Genomic DNA, 16,024 nt, shown 5'->3' with positions numbered 1-16,024 from the left:
GTCCTTTCAGAGGGTATGATCTTAGAACCCCAAAAGGTATATATTGTACTTTCTCATTTCATGATGTTGCGGGTATGCAAGGAGAGCTCATGTCCTCGGAAGGCCATGTAGGATAGTACGTGAGAGCACTTTGTGCGTACTCTGATTTGAGGCAATACCTCACAAAGGTGAGAAGCAAAAGCAGTGAGAGAGAAGGTTATCAGGATATCTTGCCCTAGGCAAGAATGCAGAGGCAAACCCTACAATTCAGAAGAACTGGGTAAGTGTCACAAGGGATTGAGAAGAGATGGCAGAATAGCATGTTGGAGATGTAACCAGGACAAAGGAGCCAAATATGATAGGGTGAATCCCCAGGGACGTGATTCACATGCTGCCTCCTTGACAACACTGGAGAGGATACTGGGGGAAGTGGAAACTGTCTCACCGGCATCAGCTTTTACATATCCAGCATAGGTTTCTTCTGCCCAGTTTCCAGGGAAGCATCAGACACATCCATAGCTTACTAAAAGCAGAGCAAATCCTTGTGATCACTGTTAGCACACCTATCCCCAATTCAATTCCCATTAATGGTGTGAGTTGCCAGCATTTGCATCTCTCTGCACCCCTGAATCCACCCAACCTGGCTGTCAGCTTTTCCAATTCTTGAGGAGAACATTTCCACTGCCCTTTAAAAATTAAGTGGGTATTTTTGGTTTGGCTTACAGAGATGATAAATCCTTCTTTAAAATTAAAATGTCACTAAAGTCTATATATATTAAAGTAAAAGTATCTTTGGCTAGAGTTAATTAACAAAAACTAAATAAAGTAAAAGATTTCTCTCCTTCCCTCAATCCAGAGGAAACAACAGTCAAATTTGGTGTGTATCCTTCTAGACTTGTTTATGCATATATGAACATATCTGTGTAAATATATGCCAAATATACATATTTAACCTATTTTCTTTATAGTCAAATGGGATTCTATCATATATATTACCCTACAACTCACCAGTCTTTTCTTAATGTGTCTCGGGCATTATTTCATGTCTACCTATTCCAAAGCTTCATTCTTCTTGCCTACACAATGCAGTCCATAGTACGAATACACTATTAATTGTTTCTTTTTTACAGAGCTTTGCTCTTGTCACTCAGGCTGGAGTGCAGTGGTGCCATCTTAGCTCACTGCAACCTCCGCCTCCCAGGTTCAAGCAATTCTCCTGCCTCAGCCTCCCAAGTAGCTAGGATTACAGGCGTGCACCACCATGCCCGGCTAATTTTTGTATTTTAGTAAAGACAGGGTTTCACCATGTTGGTCAGGCTGGTCTCGAACTCCTGACCTCAGGTAATCAGCCTGCCTCAGCCTCCCAAAGTGCTGGGATTACAGGCATGAGCCACCGTGCCCGGCTGGGTATTTTTGAACACACTGTAATTGTTTGTTCACTGAAAAATCACTTTTTATTTCAAATGATATAAACAAAAATCATCTTAGGCAAACTTACTATTGTATCAGGCTAGTTCCTTCAACCAAGATGGCTTCTGCCTGTTAAGTAATGCATTCAATTCTATCTCCTGTGAATCTCTTGGTCTTTTAGGGAATTCAAAGTTCCACGATTTCGGTGGGTTTTACCGAGTATTGGTGGAAGATTTTTTGGAGATTGAGTATTGGTAGGAGAGAGGGTACTGATAATGTAAAATAAATCTAAAGTTTGAGTGTTAGATTTGGTTTTATAAAGTAACATTATCAAACCAAACTGGTGTCTGCTCACCTGGCACAGCAAAGCCAAGCACTGACGTTGGGACTGCAGCAAGAGAAGTGAGGTATTTACTGTAGGGCACCGAGCAAGAACTCCAACTCCTCAATGGCTTACAGGTAGGGGTTTTAAAGGTGGAGAGGCAAGGCCAGGTACAATGGTTCACACCTGTAATCCTAGCACTTTGGGAGGCCAAGGTGAGAGTATCCCTTGAGCTGGTTTGAGACCAGCCTGGCCAACACAGTGAGACCCTGACCCTACAAAATATTTTTAAAAATTAGACAGATGTGTTGGTGCATACCTGTAGCCCCAGCTACTTGAGAGGCTGAGGCAGGAGGATTACTTGAACCCAGGAGGTTGAGGATGCAATGAGCAGCTGATTGCACTACTGCACTCTAGCTTAGGTAACAGAGCAAGACCCTGTCTCAAAAAACAAAAATAAGAAAACCCCAAAAAACCCACAAAGGTGGAGAGGCAGAGGTTACAGGCAAAGTTATAAATCAATACATGGAGGCTGTACATTGGTTTGATCTAAAAGGTGGGATATCTTGAAGCAGGGGCCAACAGGTCATAGGTGGATTCAAAGATTTCCTGATTTGCAATTGGCTAAGAAGCTTTGTCTAAAATTTGGGTCAACAGAAAAGAATGTTAGCTCCAGCTCACGGGCTTGACCTCCTCCAGGCCCCTCAGGAAGAAATTCAGAACAAAGAACAGCAGTCCAAGTTGTCCTTGCTTATCTGAGGTCCACATGACAGCAAATCCACTTGGTGGGGATCTGAGATTCTGAAAACAACTCAGGGTCATATTTTAAGATGTTATCTTTAGTTTCTATAGGGAACTAAAGCATCTGGACTCTTAACTTCCTTGGCAATTGTTTTAAGCTACTATTACCTTCTTGCTTATCAAGTTGTTTGTTTATATCTCAGGACTACCCCGGAAATTCCCTCAAAGGAATTCAAGATTTTCCTTTATTTTCATGCTCAGGGTGCCCACAGGCCTTTAAGAAGGGGTTCCTGCTCCATCTCACACACATAGGTAAGTTAAATTCCTTTGATATTACAGGCTTGTGCTTGTCCAGGTAGTTCCATCTGTAAAAATATTTTTCCCTCGGGTACCTCATGTTCTGAATGGATTTTTTTCCAACTAAACAAAGTGGACTTACTAAATAATTTAGTTGCCCCTGTTTTTATTCATCAGCAATATCTAAGGAGGCCAGGCGTGGTGTCTCATACCTGTAATCCCAGCATTTAAGGGCCAATTACAATACCAGATCAACATGAGATAATCAGGTTATCACTCTGATTTGAGGGGTATTCCAGCAAAGAAATCTGATGAAAAGCACTCAGTATCTTCACCATATATAAAACATCATGCAAATGTGAATACATGACATTCTGAAATGCTTTCCCCTAATAAATACAGCTGGTGTCTCAACCATTTTTTCTAATTGGCTTGACTCTTAGAAGCACACTTGCTTAATGCTTTATATTTACGTAGCACTTTAGAATTTAACATTTATTACCAACCTTATTGAAACTTCTCAACCACCACTGAGGTTAGTAGAGGAGGCATCTCTATCTTCATTTATATATAAGGAAACAGATTCACAGAGAAACGCTGCCAAGTTCATACAGCAAGCCAGTAGTAGAGCCAAGATTCAAACACAGCTCCTTGCCAACCTGTTAATACTTGTTTAGGGGCTAACTGGTTTTCTTCAAACTGTCAGGTTAAAACATTAAACTAGAAAATGTAAATAAACATAAGGCACAAGAATTGCTACCACAGCAACTAAGCTACCATTTTCACACACATTTGCTTTAGTTTCCACAGTTCTTTAGGTGGGTACTGGCTATTCACTACAGCGATGTGACCAAACAGGGAAAGTAAGATATGAAGACCGTCAAGTCTTTAGTTATCCCAGTCTACTCAGATGGGGTTTAAAAGAACAGATGGTAGTATCTGCACATGTATTCTCAGCCATTCTACTCAAGGTGTGGTCCTGGTCCATAAATTGTTACTGATTCATGACAAGCAGAGAAATAAAAAATAAAGCATTCAGAAATGTTTATATTTGCAGGCCCTGGGCGCAGTGGCTCATGCCTGTAATCCCAGCACTTTGGGAGGTCAAGGGCGGATCACTTGAGGCCAGGAGTTCAAGACCAGCCTGGCCAACATGGCAAAACCCTGTCTCTATCAAAAATACAAAAATTATCGACGGGCATGGTGGCACACACCTGTAATCCCAGTTACTTGGGAGGCTGAGGCATGAGAATCACTTGAACTGAGGAGGCAGAGGTTGCAGTGAGCCAAGACAATGCCGCTGCACTCCAGCCTAGGTGACAGAGTGAGACTCTGTCTATAAATTTTAATATTTGATGCAATTTAATCAAGTTATAATCAAATAAATGGGGCTTTTATTTTGTATCATTTCAAAATTTCATTTTAGGAATTCGTTTTTATTAGTTTACCAAAGTATCAATCTGCAATGGTAGAAGTTTACATAAACAAAAACTGGTCATTCAGCAAAAGTCTCAGACTCACTCTACTAGAGTGAGCCTTCAAAATCACATAAAAGACTCCTCATGTGAGTGGAATTGTACAGATTAGCCTATTGGCCAAAGCAAATTTTGTGGGCAAGAATAATTTTTGAAGCAGTCAAGATTTTTAAATAACTGCAAATTCATACCAATTATTTTAATTTCCATGAGTAGAAAGATGCAAGATCTTGATCAGAAGGGGAAAAAAAGCACAAAGTTGTTCTATCATGGCCCACAAGCTCCATTTTTCTTTAATGAAAACACGGTGGAGAAATACAAAGGAATTGTATTACTGCACAGTCATCTTACAAATTGTTAAAGCAGGATGTCTGTTTTAAAAATTGAAAGCCTTACTTATAAGGAGACCTCACCTATATGATATTACTTTCAGTGGTACCAAAAGGTTTATAAGCCTAAATCTATCTCATATTAATGGGCACACTTTAGGCACTATTTCCAAGAAGTGCAAACCTGTTCCTTGGAAAAGATAATCCACTAATGCATTAGTTTTTCCCTTTGAAAAAGCAGAGAGCTAATGGAAAGGCCTTAATTGGAGAAAGCAATCCCAAGTGGAAGACTGGGCATGAGCCACGCACTAGGTGTCTCAAGTGATGAGGTCATTCAAGTGGGAGAACAGACCAAAAAATCTTGAGGATGCCCTGAAGAGATAATCTGCCTCCTATGCCTTCAGCTGTCCTTTCTGAGGATGTTCTTAAATTACCTATGTAGGTTAGACCCAGGCAAGCTTAAAGCAGACAACTGGAGGAAGAGGTTATCAAGAGTTTAGAGAGTAGGCTGGGCATGGTGGCTCACACCTGTAATCCTAGCACTTTGGGAGGCAGAGGCAGGTGGATCACTTGAACTGAGTTGGAAACCAGCCAGGGAAACATGGAAAAACCCTGTCTCTACAAAAAATACAAAAATTAGCCAGGCATGGTGGTGCATGTGTGTGGTCCCAGCTACTCGGAAGGCTGAGACAGGAGGATCACCTAAGCCCGGGAGGTCAAGACTGCAGTGAGCCATGATCACAACACTGCACTCCAGACTGGGCTACAGAGTGAGATACCATCTAAAAAAAAAAAAAGTTTAGGAAGTATTTGGGGGAAGAAAAAGTATTTGGAGATTTTTTAAACCACACACTTTATGTGATGTCAACATCAAAGAAGGAATATTTAAAAAGCAAATAGAAACGCTTAAGTTAGTAATATTTTAAACTGCATGAAAAACGTATTATTTTACATTTTGTCATACTGTATATATAACTGTACATAAACTTCTGCATTTCAAAGCACTTGTCATTTATAAAGTGGAAAGTTTCAAAGTGCCAAATAAACATTTCCTAATTATTGTTTTTAAAAACAGCACTCCTTTGGAAGTTATCTCTTCTTTGTACTTATAGTTGATCTGTAAACATTTCAAGTCAAAGTTTCTGGAAACTTCTTTAGGAAACATCTGGAAAAAATCATAGTAGACAAGGGCTAAGTGCAGACATAAGCAGCTCCATTTTATAAACAAAGTTTCGACCTTCCATTTTATTCCACTGAACTTCTTTGAATGGCCCACGAAGATGACTCCATTTGTTATCTTGTAAAACATCACTTTTTGGAAGGTCTTTACATTGGTTACGAGGAAACTGAACCATAATCTTGCTGCCACTTTCAGGTCCGTTACGAACTGTGGAGAAAAACCAAAATATGAATACACTCTTAGTTTACCAAACTAGAAATAACAAGGATAAATCCCACAACTTCATTCTACTGTGAATACAAAAACTTTGTCTGCCAACTTAAATATTCTTGTTAAAAAGTGCTTTTTCAGTTTCAACACGCAAGAAAAAAAAATCCTAACTTCTATATAAGAGGATGGTATAAATATTCAGGAGTTATTATTTGTACCACAAAGATTAAGCAAGATGAGTTTTGACCTAGGAATGTCAAATGTCCTCTATAATTTCAGGAAATCATCTTTTTGTTTGTTTATTTCCACATGCAGCACTGAAAAACATACAAAGCCTTTTTTGGGAGGCGGTTAAAAACAAGGTCTCACTATGTTGCCAGGGCTGGTCTCAAACTCCTGGGCTCAAGCAATCGTCCCATCTCAGCCTCCCAAAGTGCTGGGATTACAGGCGTGAGCCACCACACCAAGGACATTCACCTATTTTTTTCAATACATTCATTTGATAATGTAATCATTCAATGAATTGTTAATACATGCCTAATATGTAACAAAACCTCAACCACTTAAAATCAGGACTGAAAGGAATGAAGGAAAGATTATTCTGAATTAAGCATTTCAGGTTTTAATGAGGTTTTAACTATACTTGGGAAAGAAGAAAAGGGTATTTTTAAATTCCTAGCAATCAAGATCCAGCAATGACCAAGCTTGCAGATTCACAAGCTGTGATCCTGTGGGGCAATATTTCTAACTACCCACTCTTTCAAATATAGTCATGAGCTGCGTAACATTTCAGTCAACTGCTTTTGTTGTGTTACAAGTGCCTAGAGTATTCAGTACAGTAACATGCTGTACAGGTTTGTAGCCTAGGAGCAACAGGCTATGCCATGAAGCCTAGATGTGTATGTAGTAGGCTGTACCATCAAGGGCTGTGTAAGTGCACTCTATTATCATACGATGAAACCTCTAACAAGACATTTCTCAGAATCTGTCCCTGTCGCTATGCAACACATGACTGTATTTTTCAAGTAGTCAGAGCAGATATTAGAAACGAAGATCACCCTAAAACCATAAGTGCTTCAAATGTAAATTTAAGCTATGTAATACTCATGCAAGTGCCTACTCGTAGAAGGTGCTTAATAAAATACTTCTTCTCAGCCGGGTGCAGTAGCTCATGCCTGTAATCCCAGCACTTTGGGAGGCCGAGGTGGGTGGATCATCTGAAGTTAGGAGTTCAAGACCAGCCTGGCCAACACGGCAAAACGCTGCTTCTACTAAAAATACAAAAATTAGTCAGGTGTGATGATGGGCACCTGTAGTCCCAGCTACTTGGGAGGCTGAGGCAGGAGAATTGCTTGAAACTGGGAGGCAGAGATTGCGGTGAGCTGAGATCACGCCACTGCACTCCAGCCTGAGCGACAGAGCAAGACTCCATCTCAAAAAAAAAAAATAAATAAATAAAATAAAACAAAATACATTATTTAAAATGTTTTTATTTATTTAAAAAATTTTAAAAACTGTTACTATTTCTTTAATGTGAAAAAAATAGTATCTTGCATTAGATACTATTAGATACTCCTCTCTCTTCCATCCCTTTACTATTTGTAGGAACAGCTATTTTTCTTCCCGTGTTTACGGCAGTATATATTTTTAAAGTTTTTATCCATTAAACTTTGGGACTGCAGGAGTAACAATGCTGATGACACTTTTCAGACTATCTCAGGAAAATGTGCTGCCAGTCTAAACATTTGTTATAATTACTAGAAAGAGAAATAATAATCTCTTGCTCTGAATAACAGCTATGATCAAATAAATATTCAGTGTAAATACAACATTAACTAATTTATTGCAGAGATAAATTACTCTCACCAACATTTACTAAAACTAAATGTTAAAGCCAAACTCCCAGTGGTCCCTTCTCATTCAAAGCAGCAGAAAGTACCTGAAATAGCATAGTCCCCACTTGGGGAGGCCACCGTGATGGCAGATGCATTACCAATGCTCTCTATGGGCCCAAGTCCCACATGATTACTGAAGCTCAGTACTTGCCAGCCCATAACCTTGGCGAGTTGCTGAACCGCATGTACCTGGTGCTGTGACATCTGTGAACGAAAAAGGACACTTGACTGACAACCAGCAGAGATATTTGCAGTGACTTAACATCATGACCATAAAGTAAACTTTTGTTGGGGTGCTGACTGACTAGCACAGCAACCCTATCTTAGGTCTGAGGAATCCTCCTGTGTGTAATGTAAGGGGAGGGAATAGTCTCCACCTTCCACTGCAAAAGCAAAAGTTGCCTGATACTTGCTTCTCCTGCCCACTGGCAGCTTAAGCGCAGACATACGACATAAATTTGGCCAACTGAAGGCTCCCATCTAGAACACTGAATACGGTGCAACATTTGCCCCTTCAAATCCACTGTCTACCTTATTTTCTGCCCTGGGAGGCTGACACACGTGGTTACGTTAATACCTTCTTACGTCCTCTGACTTTAGGCTGGGTTCAGGTAATGGGAGCCATCCAAAGGGAGCCAAAAGGACGGCAAGGAAGAGTGAGGTCAGGGTATTTATTCCCCTGGCATCCTCCCTGTGAGGTTGTCTAGGCTGGTTGTATCTCTCGACTGGCTGCTAGGCTTCTCAAGATGGACTGTTCTACATGACTCTCCCCCTTAGGGTTCCTGTAATCTGTCCTTCCTCTTAACTTTGGTGACCACTAAACCCCTGGGGCCTGGTTACCTGGTTACTACGACTAGCAACAGGTTACCACACTATCCCTGGTGGCTCTCTTACACCCATACCTTTGTAAATAGATTTTTAGTAACTAGGCCCTCCTAAAATTATCCTCCTGAGTCTGCCACCTATTTCTTGTTAAGACTCTGACTGATACAATGGGGGCAATTTAGAATGTATTCTGTCACCAGTGCTGAAGGCAGCAGTGCCGGGACAGCATTAGTACCATTCCCCTGGCCATGGTTCTCATATCTAGTGTTGATCCCTATTCATTTGTAAGCCTTGTTCTCTAGACCTCCCGTTGATTCTGGGACCTGCTCAATAGTGTTCTAATATATTTTTGTGTGTGTGCTTAAGGTAACCAAACCAATTTGGATGTAATTAGCCAAGAGCTGCCATACCTAACAAATGAATTTTATTTACTTGGCACCAAAGAAGCAAATCAGTATATAAGATCATTGCTTCTGAGGTGGAAACTGTTTTTTTTTAATGTGAAAAAAAAATAGTATCTTGCATTAACATTTCAAAAACCTACCCTTTATCTTATAATTCAGTATTTCACTGGGTCATTAAAAACTCCACGAAGAAATTAGGAAAAACACTGTTAGATATGAAAAGAAAGGGCTAGAAATTTGTCTGATGTCACAAAGCAAGTTTGTCGTAATGCTGGGGCTAGAACACATCACTTTTTTTTTTTTTTTAAAGAGATGGTATCTTGCTCTGTCACTCTGGGCTGAAATACAGTGAGACCAATCATAGCTCACTGTAACCTCGAACACCCGGGCTCAAGCAACCCTCCTGCCTCGGCCTCCCTAACAGCTATGACTATAGTTACATACCAACACACCCACCCAATTTTCTATTTATGTGGAGACAGGGGTCTTTCTATGTTGCCCAGGCTGGTATTGAACTCCTGACCTGAAGTGATCCTCTCACTTCAGCCTCCTAAAGTGCTGGGATTATAGGCACAAACCACCATACCCAGCCTCAAACCCATCACTTTCTATACTGCCCCTTGGACTTGAGGTTAAACTACTTTATTTATTACAGATAATGGTCATTATAATTTTTTTATATGATCTCCCTTTCTCTAGTTTTCTTCAGTTTCTACAACAACTCTGGAGATGTTGTAAACCTTATAGATTTTGTAAACCTTCACAAATATGACATAAGGGGAAAAAAACTTGCTAGTCTCAGAACTGGTCCTTCATCTTAAGATAAACTATGTGAAAACCTAGGACAGCTTATCAGTACTTTCAATTAACCAACAGGTTGTAAAATGTGCATTAGAAATTAAACAGAATTTAATTTCTACTGGAAAAAAATTTTCTTCTTACATAATTTATTACATTTTTAACTACTTTTTAACCAATTTGTTCTTTAAGTAGCTATGCAAAGGAGGGCTTAAAACACAACCTGCAACTGTTACCTGAGACAGAAGAAAATCCTGTAGCTCCTGCTCCTGATAAGACAGTGTGATTACTCTTCCATCTCTATGTACAACTCGAATCTGCTCAACTCCAATATTCAACTGCAGTTGAATGGACCTTTATAGACACATATACTAAAAATCAGAGATGTTCAAAATTATCTTATACAATATCATAAATAATAAACCTCAACATCAAATTAAAAATTATTATTATTATTTTTTTAGACAGAGTCTCAGTCTGTTGCCCAGGCTGGAGTGCAGTGGCACGATCTCAGCTCACTGCAACCTCCCTCTCCTGAGTTCAAGAGATTCTCCTGCCTCAGCCTCCCAAGTAGCTGGGATGACAGGCACCTGCCACCATGCCCAGCTAATTTTTGTTATTTTTAGTAGAGACGGTATTTCACCATATTGGCCAGGCTGGTCTCGAACTCCTGACCTGAAGTGATCTACCTGCCTTGGCCTCCCAAAGTGCTGGGATTACAGGCCTGAGCGCCCGTACCCGGCCAAAAAGAAAACATTTTAATAACCCACACCAACATCCATAGAGGAGATGCAGGGGTCTTCTTAGGTTCAACTAAACAGACTCACCCCAGAATATCATAGACCACACAGAGTACCAGTCTACCCAGAAGGATGTGAAGGGACCAGAGCTTGCCAGCAGGCCATGCAACTGTCTATATAGTAGCAGAACACCTTTGCTGCAAGGAGAAGAGATCCACATTGGGTATACGTGGGACCTGCCCTAACAGGAGCCATAAGCTCTTGTAACAACTCCATAGGCATGGTTTCCACAAGCTAAGCCCAGTTTTAAAAGTCACCACCATCCAGGGAAGTCCAAAGGCATTCCCATCAGTTATTTAAAATTTCTCCCGGTTCAGACGCATTTTGCCAATTTGAGATCATTTTTACTAAAAGCAATGTTGCCTAGTAATACAGATGACATCTTTCCTTAACAGGTTTCCAAGGGATTAGAGCCAGCGTTAACAAAGAGCAAATTCTCATACAGAAAGAGAAACAGTTTTGTTAACTGTTCAGTTTCAGTAGGAGTTTCTCCTACTGAAAAAACTGGCAAACAAGTCAGAATATATATACTCCATTAATTTGGCTTAGGCCAAATAAAGAAACTCATACAACAGCCAGTAAATAACAAGCAGATCACTGCACTCTTTCAAAGGAATTTCTAAAATTTCGGTGTGTAATACATCCAAGAAGCCTGAAATCCCCTAATAACACAGATGAACAAAACGCAGGAAAAAACAGCTTTATATCCTCTCACATTTGATAATAGCGCTTGTTTCTAACTTTATTTTAAAGTAAGTATTTCACAATAAAGCATTTTGGTGATTGTCTATATAAAGTTGAAATTAAAAAAAAAAAAAGAGGCCGGGTGCAGTGGCTCATGCCTGTAATCCCAGCATTCCGGGAGGCCGAGGCAGGCGATCACAAGGTCAAGAGATCGAGACCATCCTGGTCAACATGGTGAAACCCCACCTCTACTAAAAATACAAAAATTAGGTGGGCATGGTGGCACACACCTGTAGTCCCAGCTATTCAGGAGGCTGAGGCAGAAGAATTGCCTGAAACCAGGAGACAGAGGTTGCAGTGAGCCAAGATCACACCACTATACTCCAATCTGATGACAGAGCAAAACTCCGTCTCAAAAAAAAAAAAAAAAAGACAAGGTCTTGCTATGTTGCCCAGGCTGGAGTGCAGTGGTTTTATCCACGGTACCATCATAGCGCACTGCATCCTTGAAATCCTGACGTTGAGTAATCCCCTCCCGCCTCAGCCTCCTGAGAGGCTCGGACTTCAGGTGTGCGCAACCATGCCTGGTTTAAGTTGTAATTTTGATGAACTAAAGTTTACACCGTTTTCTCAAAGAAAAACAAAACTCAAAAGGCTTAAAGATATATACATCTAACAAACATTTTAGAATTCTTTTCTTAAAACAAGGTGTGAAGGAACAGGGATTCTTATCACTCACTGTTGGTGAATGCATACTTGTGGCAACCAATTGAAGAACAATTTGGTAGTACTAATTAAAAATTTAAATGTCCTTATCTTTTCTCTGAGACAGGATCTCACTCTATCACCCAGGCAGGGGCGCAGTGGCGCAATCTCAGCTCACTGCAACCTCTGTCTCCTGGGTTCAAATGATTCTCCCACTTCAGCCTCCCAAGCAGCTGAACTACAGGCATGTACCACCGTACCCAGCTGATTTTTCTGTTTTTAGTAGGGACAGGGTTTCACCATGTTGGCCAGGCTGGGCTGGAACTCCTGGCCTCAAGTGATCCGTCCGCCTCAACCTCCTAAAATGCGGGGGATAGAGGCGTGAGCCACCGTGCCCAGCCAAATGTCCTTCCGTTTTAACCCAGCAATTATACTCGTAGGACTTTACCCTATAAATGGATATACCTGTATATGTACAAATTATTTTGCTGATACTCAACAAAAATGTTCAGCAACAGAAGACTGATTAAAAGTTTGGGACGTATAATGGAATACAAAAAGGCTGTAAGAAAAAAATGAGGTAAACCTATGTGCTAACAAAATAATGTTTACTCACTCATATACTACTACTGAGCAATAAATTATTTATTATGTGTACCTGTCTTTATTTCTGGACCTTATGGCAATATGAATAATTTTAACTCAGAATAATGCAGAATAATCCATATATTTTAAACCTTGTTAAAATAGTCCACATAAAATAGTCCACATTTACTACTCTGTAAAGCATTTCCTGTATACAGTTTTTCCTAATTGATTCCATTGTATTCTGATCATTAAACCTACCTGCATAAGTTGAACTATTTCAAAAAAATACTACTGAGTTTAACAAGCACGTAAATTGCAAATGACTGCTAATAGGTATAGAGTTTCTTTTTGGGGTGATGGAAATGTTCAATAATTAGATGATGATGTATACAACACAGGGAATACACTAAAGACCACTGAACTGTGTCCACTTTAAAATGGTGAATTTTGTTATGTGTAATATGTTTTTAGAAAACATACAAAACTGTGTAAGAGAGGTAGGGTTGCATGTCTTCTACATGTATATGTAAAAAAAAATTTTTTTTAAAGAGAGGTAGGGTACAGGAACAGGTAGGATATATATGCTTGTAAATACATAGACTTTCCTAGAAAAATGTGTAACAAACTGTTTTAAATGACTGATCCAAAGGAATTCTGAGAATTATTTTCAACTTTCAACAGCCTAAGTTGAGCCCAGCTGTGATGGTTAATACTGTCAACTTGATTGGACTGAAGGATACGAAGTATTGGTCCTAGGTATGTCTGTGAGGATGTGCTGCCAAAGGAGATTAACATTTGAGTCAGTGGGTTGGGAAAGGCAGACCCACCCTTAATCTGGGTGGGCACCATCTAATCACCTGCCAGCATGGCTAGAATATAAACAGGCAGAAAAATGTGAAAAGAGAGACTGGCCTAGCCTCCCAGCCTACATCTTTCTCCCGTGCTGGATGCTTCCTGCCCTTGAACATCAACTCCAAGTTCTTTAGTTTTGGAACTTTGACTGGCTCTCCTTGCTCCTCAGCCGGTAGATGGCCTATTATGGGACCTTATGATCGTGTGAGTTAATACTTAATAAACTCCTACATATATATATATATATATATGTGTGTGTATATATATATATATATTTTTTCAATTAGTTCTGTCCCTCTAGAGAATCCTAACACACCAGCTATAGAAGATGAGGAAAAGGGCATTCTACTACTGCCTTCTACTTCTCCTCCACTCCTAATTCTGTCAAGGCTACATCATCACTAACTTTTCTTCATGGAAGTTTAGCACGTTTACAATGGGACTTGTAACCATTATCCCAGTTTTAGTCTTAGTTCTAAGTATAAACAACTCAGTGATGATAACTTTTTCTTTTCCTTCCCATTGCACTCAGTCTCTCTTAACTTTTTACTACTTTACTACGGAAAAGTTTAAACACGAACAGTAGGAGGGCAAAAGGCTTATCGGCAAATAAATAATAAACACCAACAGAAGTATAATATAATGAAAGCCTATAATTCCATCATCCAGTCTTTTTTTTTTTTTTTTTTTGAGACGGAGTTTCGCTCTGTCGCCCAGGCTGGAGTGCAGTGGCCGGATCTCAGCTCACTGCAAGCTCTGCCTCCCGGGTTTATGCCATTCTCCTGCCTCAGCCTCCCGAGTAGCTGGGACTACAGGCGCCCGCCACCTCACCCAGCTAGTTTTCTGTATTTTTTAGTAGAGACGGGGTTTCACCGTGTTAGCCAGGATGGTCTCGATCTCCTGACCTTGTGATCCGCCCGTCTCGGCCTCCCAAAGTGCTGGGATTACAGGCTTGAGCCACTGCGCCCGGCCGCATCACCCAGTCTTAACAATTAAAAATGCAATCCAAACTTGTTTCATCTATGTTCAACACCTACTTTTTCCCATCCCACCCTCAAATCACCCCAATTATTTTATTATTTCTTTAGACAAAGGGGAAAAAAACTCTATGACTCCACTTTATTCCACCATCTTTCTCTGGAAGTTTCAGGACTAGTTTCCTTCCCATTGTGTATTCTTTCCCACTCTACATCTGCTCTCACACTTATCTATTTTTTCATTTTTTAAGTGAATTAAAACCTCTGCATTAAAAATAGCATTATATTGGGAATGACTGTACATAGGAAAAAATCAAAAAGAAAGAAAAACATAGCATTATAAAAGTATTTTCTGTCCCTGCTCCCAAGGGTCATTATTCTGTGTTTCACAGTATGTTTTGCTTTACTGTGGCTAGTTACGTCTGTCTGAAATAAAACAACGAAGAAGGGTATGGTAGTGTACACCTGTAGTCCCAGCTACACAGGAGGCAGAGGCAGGAGGACTGCTTGAGTCCAGGAGTTTGAGATCAGCCTGGACAATAGCATTGTGAGACGCCATCTCAAAAACACAAACCGAGACAAAAAGGAATTAAAGCAACTAACACTTTAAAAATAAAACGTAGTCACAGACCCTGACAAATGTCAGGTGTTACATTTCAAAGAGGCTCAAAAGGTAGCCAAAAAAGTCCTTTAATGGCTACTGGCCAATTGTATTAAGTTGTGATTTGTGAATGTAAATCAAGTAGACTGCATTCCTATGAAGGCTGGGGACAAAAACCATCTTACCTCCTTCACAGACACACAGTTATCAACCCAGTTTTTAGGGCATAATCATGAACCGGATTACACCCAGGATCAACACCAGGTCATGAGAGCTGTAAAACTTAGGCTGTTCTAGGCATAACATGGAGTACAGGCTAGAATACAAATGGCCCTATTAACTTCAAATATACTAGACCTGCCATAGCCATTAGGCAAGAACTGAAGCAGACCTGGAGTCTCAAGAGGTAAGGCAGCCTTCTGCTCAGTGCTGGGATTCATTGTTTACCCCAGCTCAAATATGTGACATTTACCTAATAGAGACTAGTTTTTAGACATTCTTGCCTCTCATTCTTACAACGTTTAAAAACAGACTTTATGAATTTTCTCCTAAGAACTAATTGCCATCAAAAAAAGAAACAAAAAAACAGTCGCCGGGAGTGGTGGCTCATGCCTGTAATCCCAGCACTTTGGGAGGCCAAGACAGGAGGATTGCTGGAGTCCAGGAGTTCAAGACCAGCATGGGCAACATAGACCTGTTTCTCAAAAAAAAAAAAAATTTTTTTTTTATTAGCTGGGCATGGGGGCACACACCTATAGTCCCAGCTACTCAGGACGTTGAGGCAGAAGAATTCCTTGAACCCAGGAGCTTGAGGCTGCAGTCAGTTATGAACATCACTGCACTCCAACCTGGGTAAAAGAGTGAGACTCCACCTAAAAAAAAAAAAAACCACTCTCTTTGGGAGACCGAGGTGGGCGGATCACGAGGTCAGGAGATCGAGACCAACCTGGCT

The 16,024-nt window shown here is 40.3% G+C and overlaps 1 protein-coding gene across 1 annotated transcript in view; it reads right to left on the bottom strand.

Moving 5' to 3' along the window:
- Nucleotides 1-4,494: 4,494 nt before the first annotated feature.
- The window catches only part of MED17 (mediator complex subunit 17), a 32,473-nt gene continuing 20,943 nt past the window's right edge, over nt 4,495-16,024 (bottom strand). The window contains exons 10-12 of the mRNA XM_033205570.1: nt 10,102-10,219; nt 7,883-8,042; nt 4,495-5,940 (exon numbers count right to left, since the gene is read on the bottom strand). Coding sequence (XP_033061461.1) covers nt 5,729-5,940; nt 7,883-8,042; nt 10,102-10,219 — 490 coding nt within the window. The 3' untranslated portion in view covers nt 4,495-5,728. The remainder of the gene's footprint in view (nt 5,941-7,882; nt 8,043-10,101; nt 10,220-16,024) is intronic.

This window comes from Trachypithecus francoisi, unplaced genomic scaffold (assembly GCF_009764315.1).
Source record: "Trachypithecus francoisi isolate TF-2019V2 unplaced genomic scaffold, Tfra_2.0 Lachesis_group8, whole genome shotgun sequence".
NCBI classification, from domain to species: Eukaryota; Metazoa; Chordata; class Mammalia; order Primates; family Cercopithecidae; genus Trachypithecus; species Trachypithecus francoisi.
The sequence above is the reverse complement of the archived record's forward strand: the minus strand, read 5'-3'. Positions and strand labels throughout refer to the sequence as shown.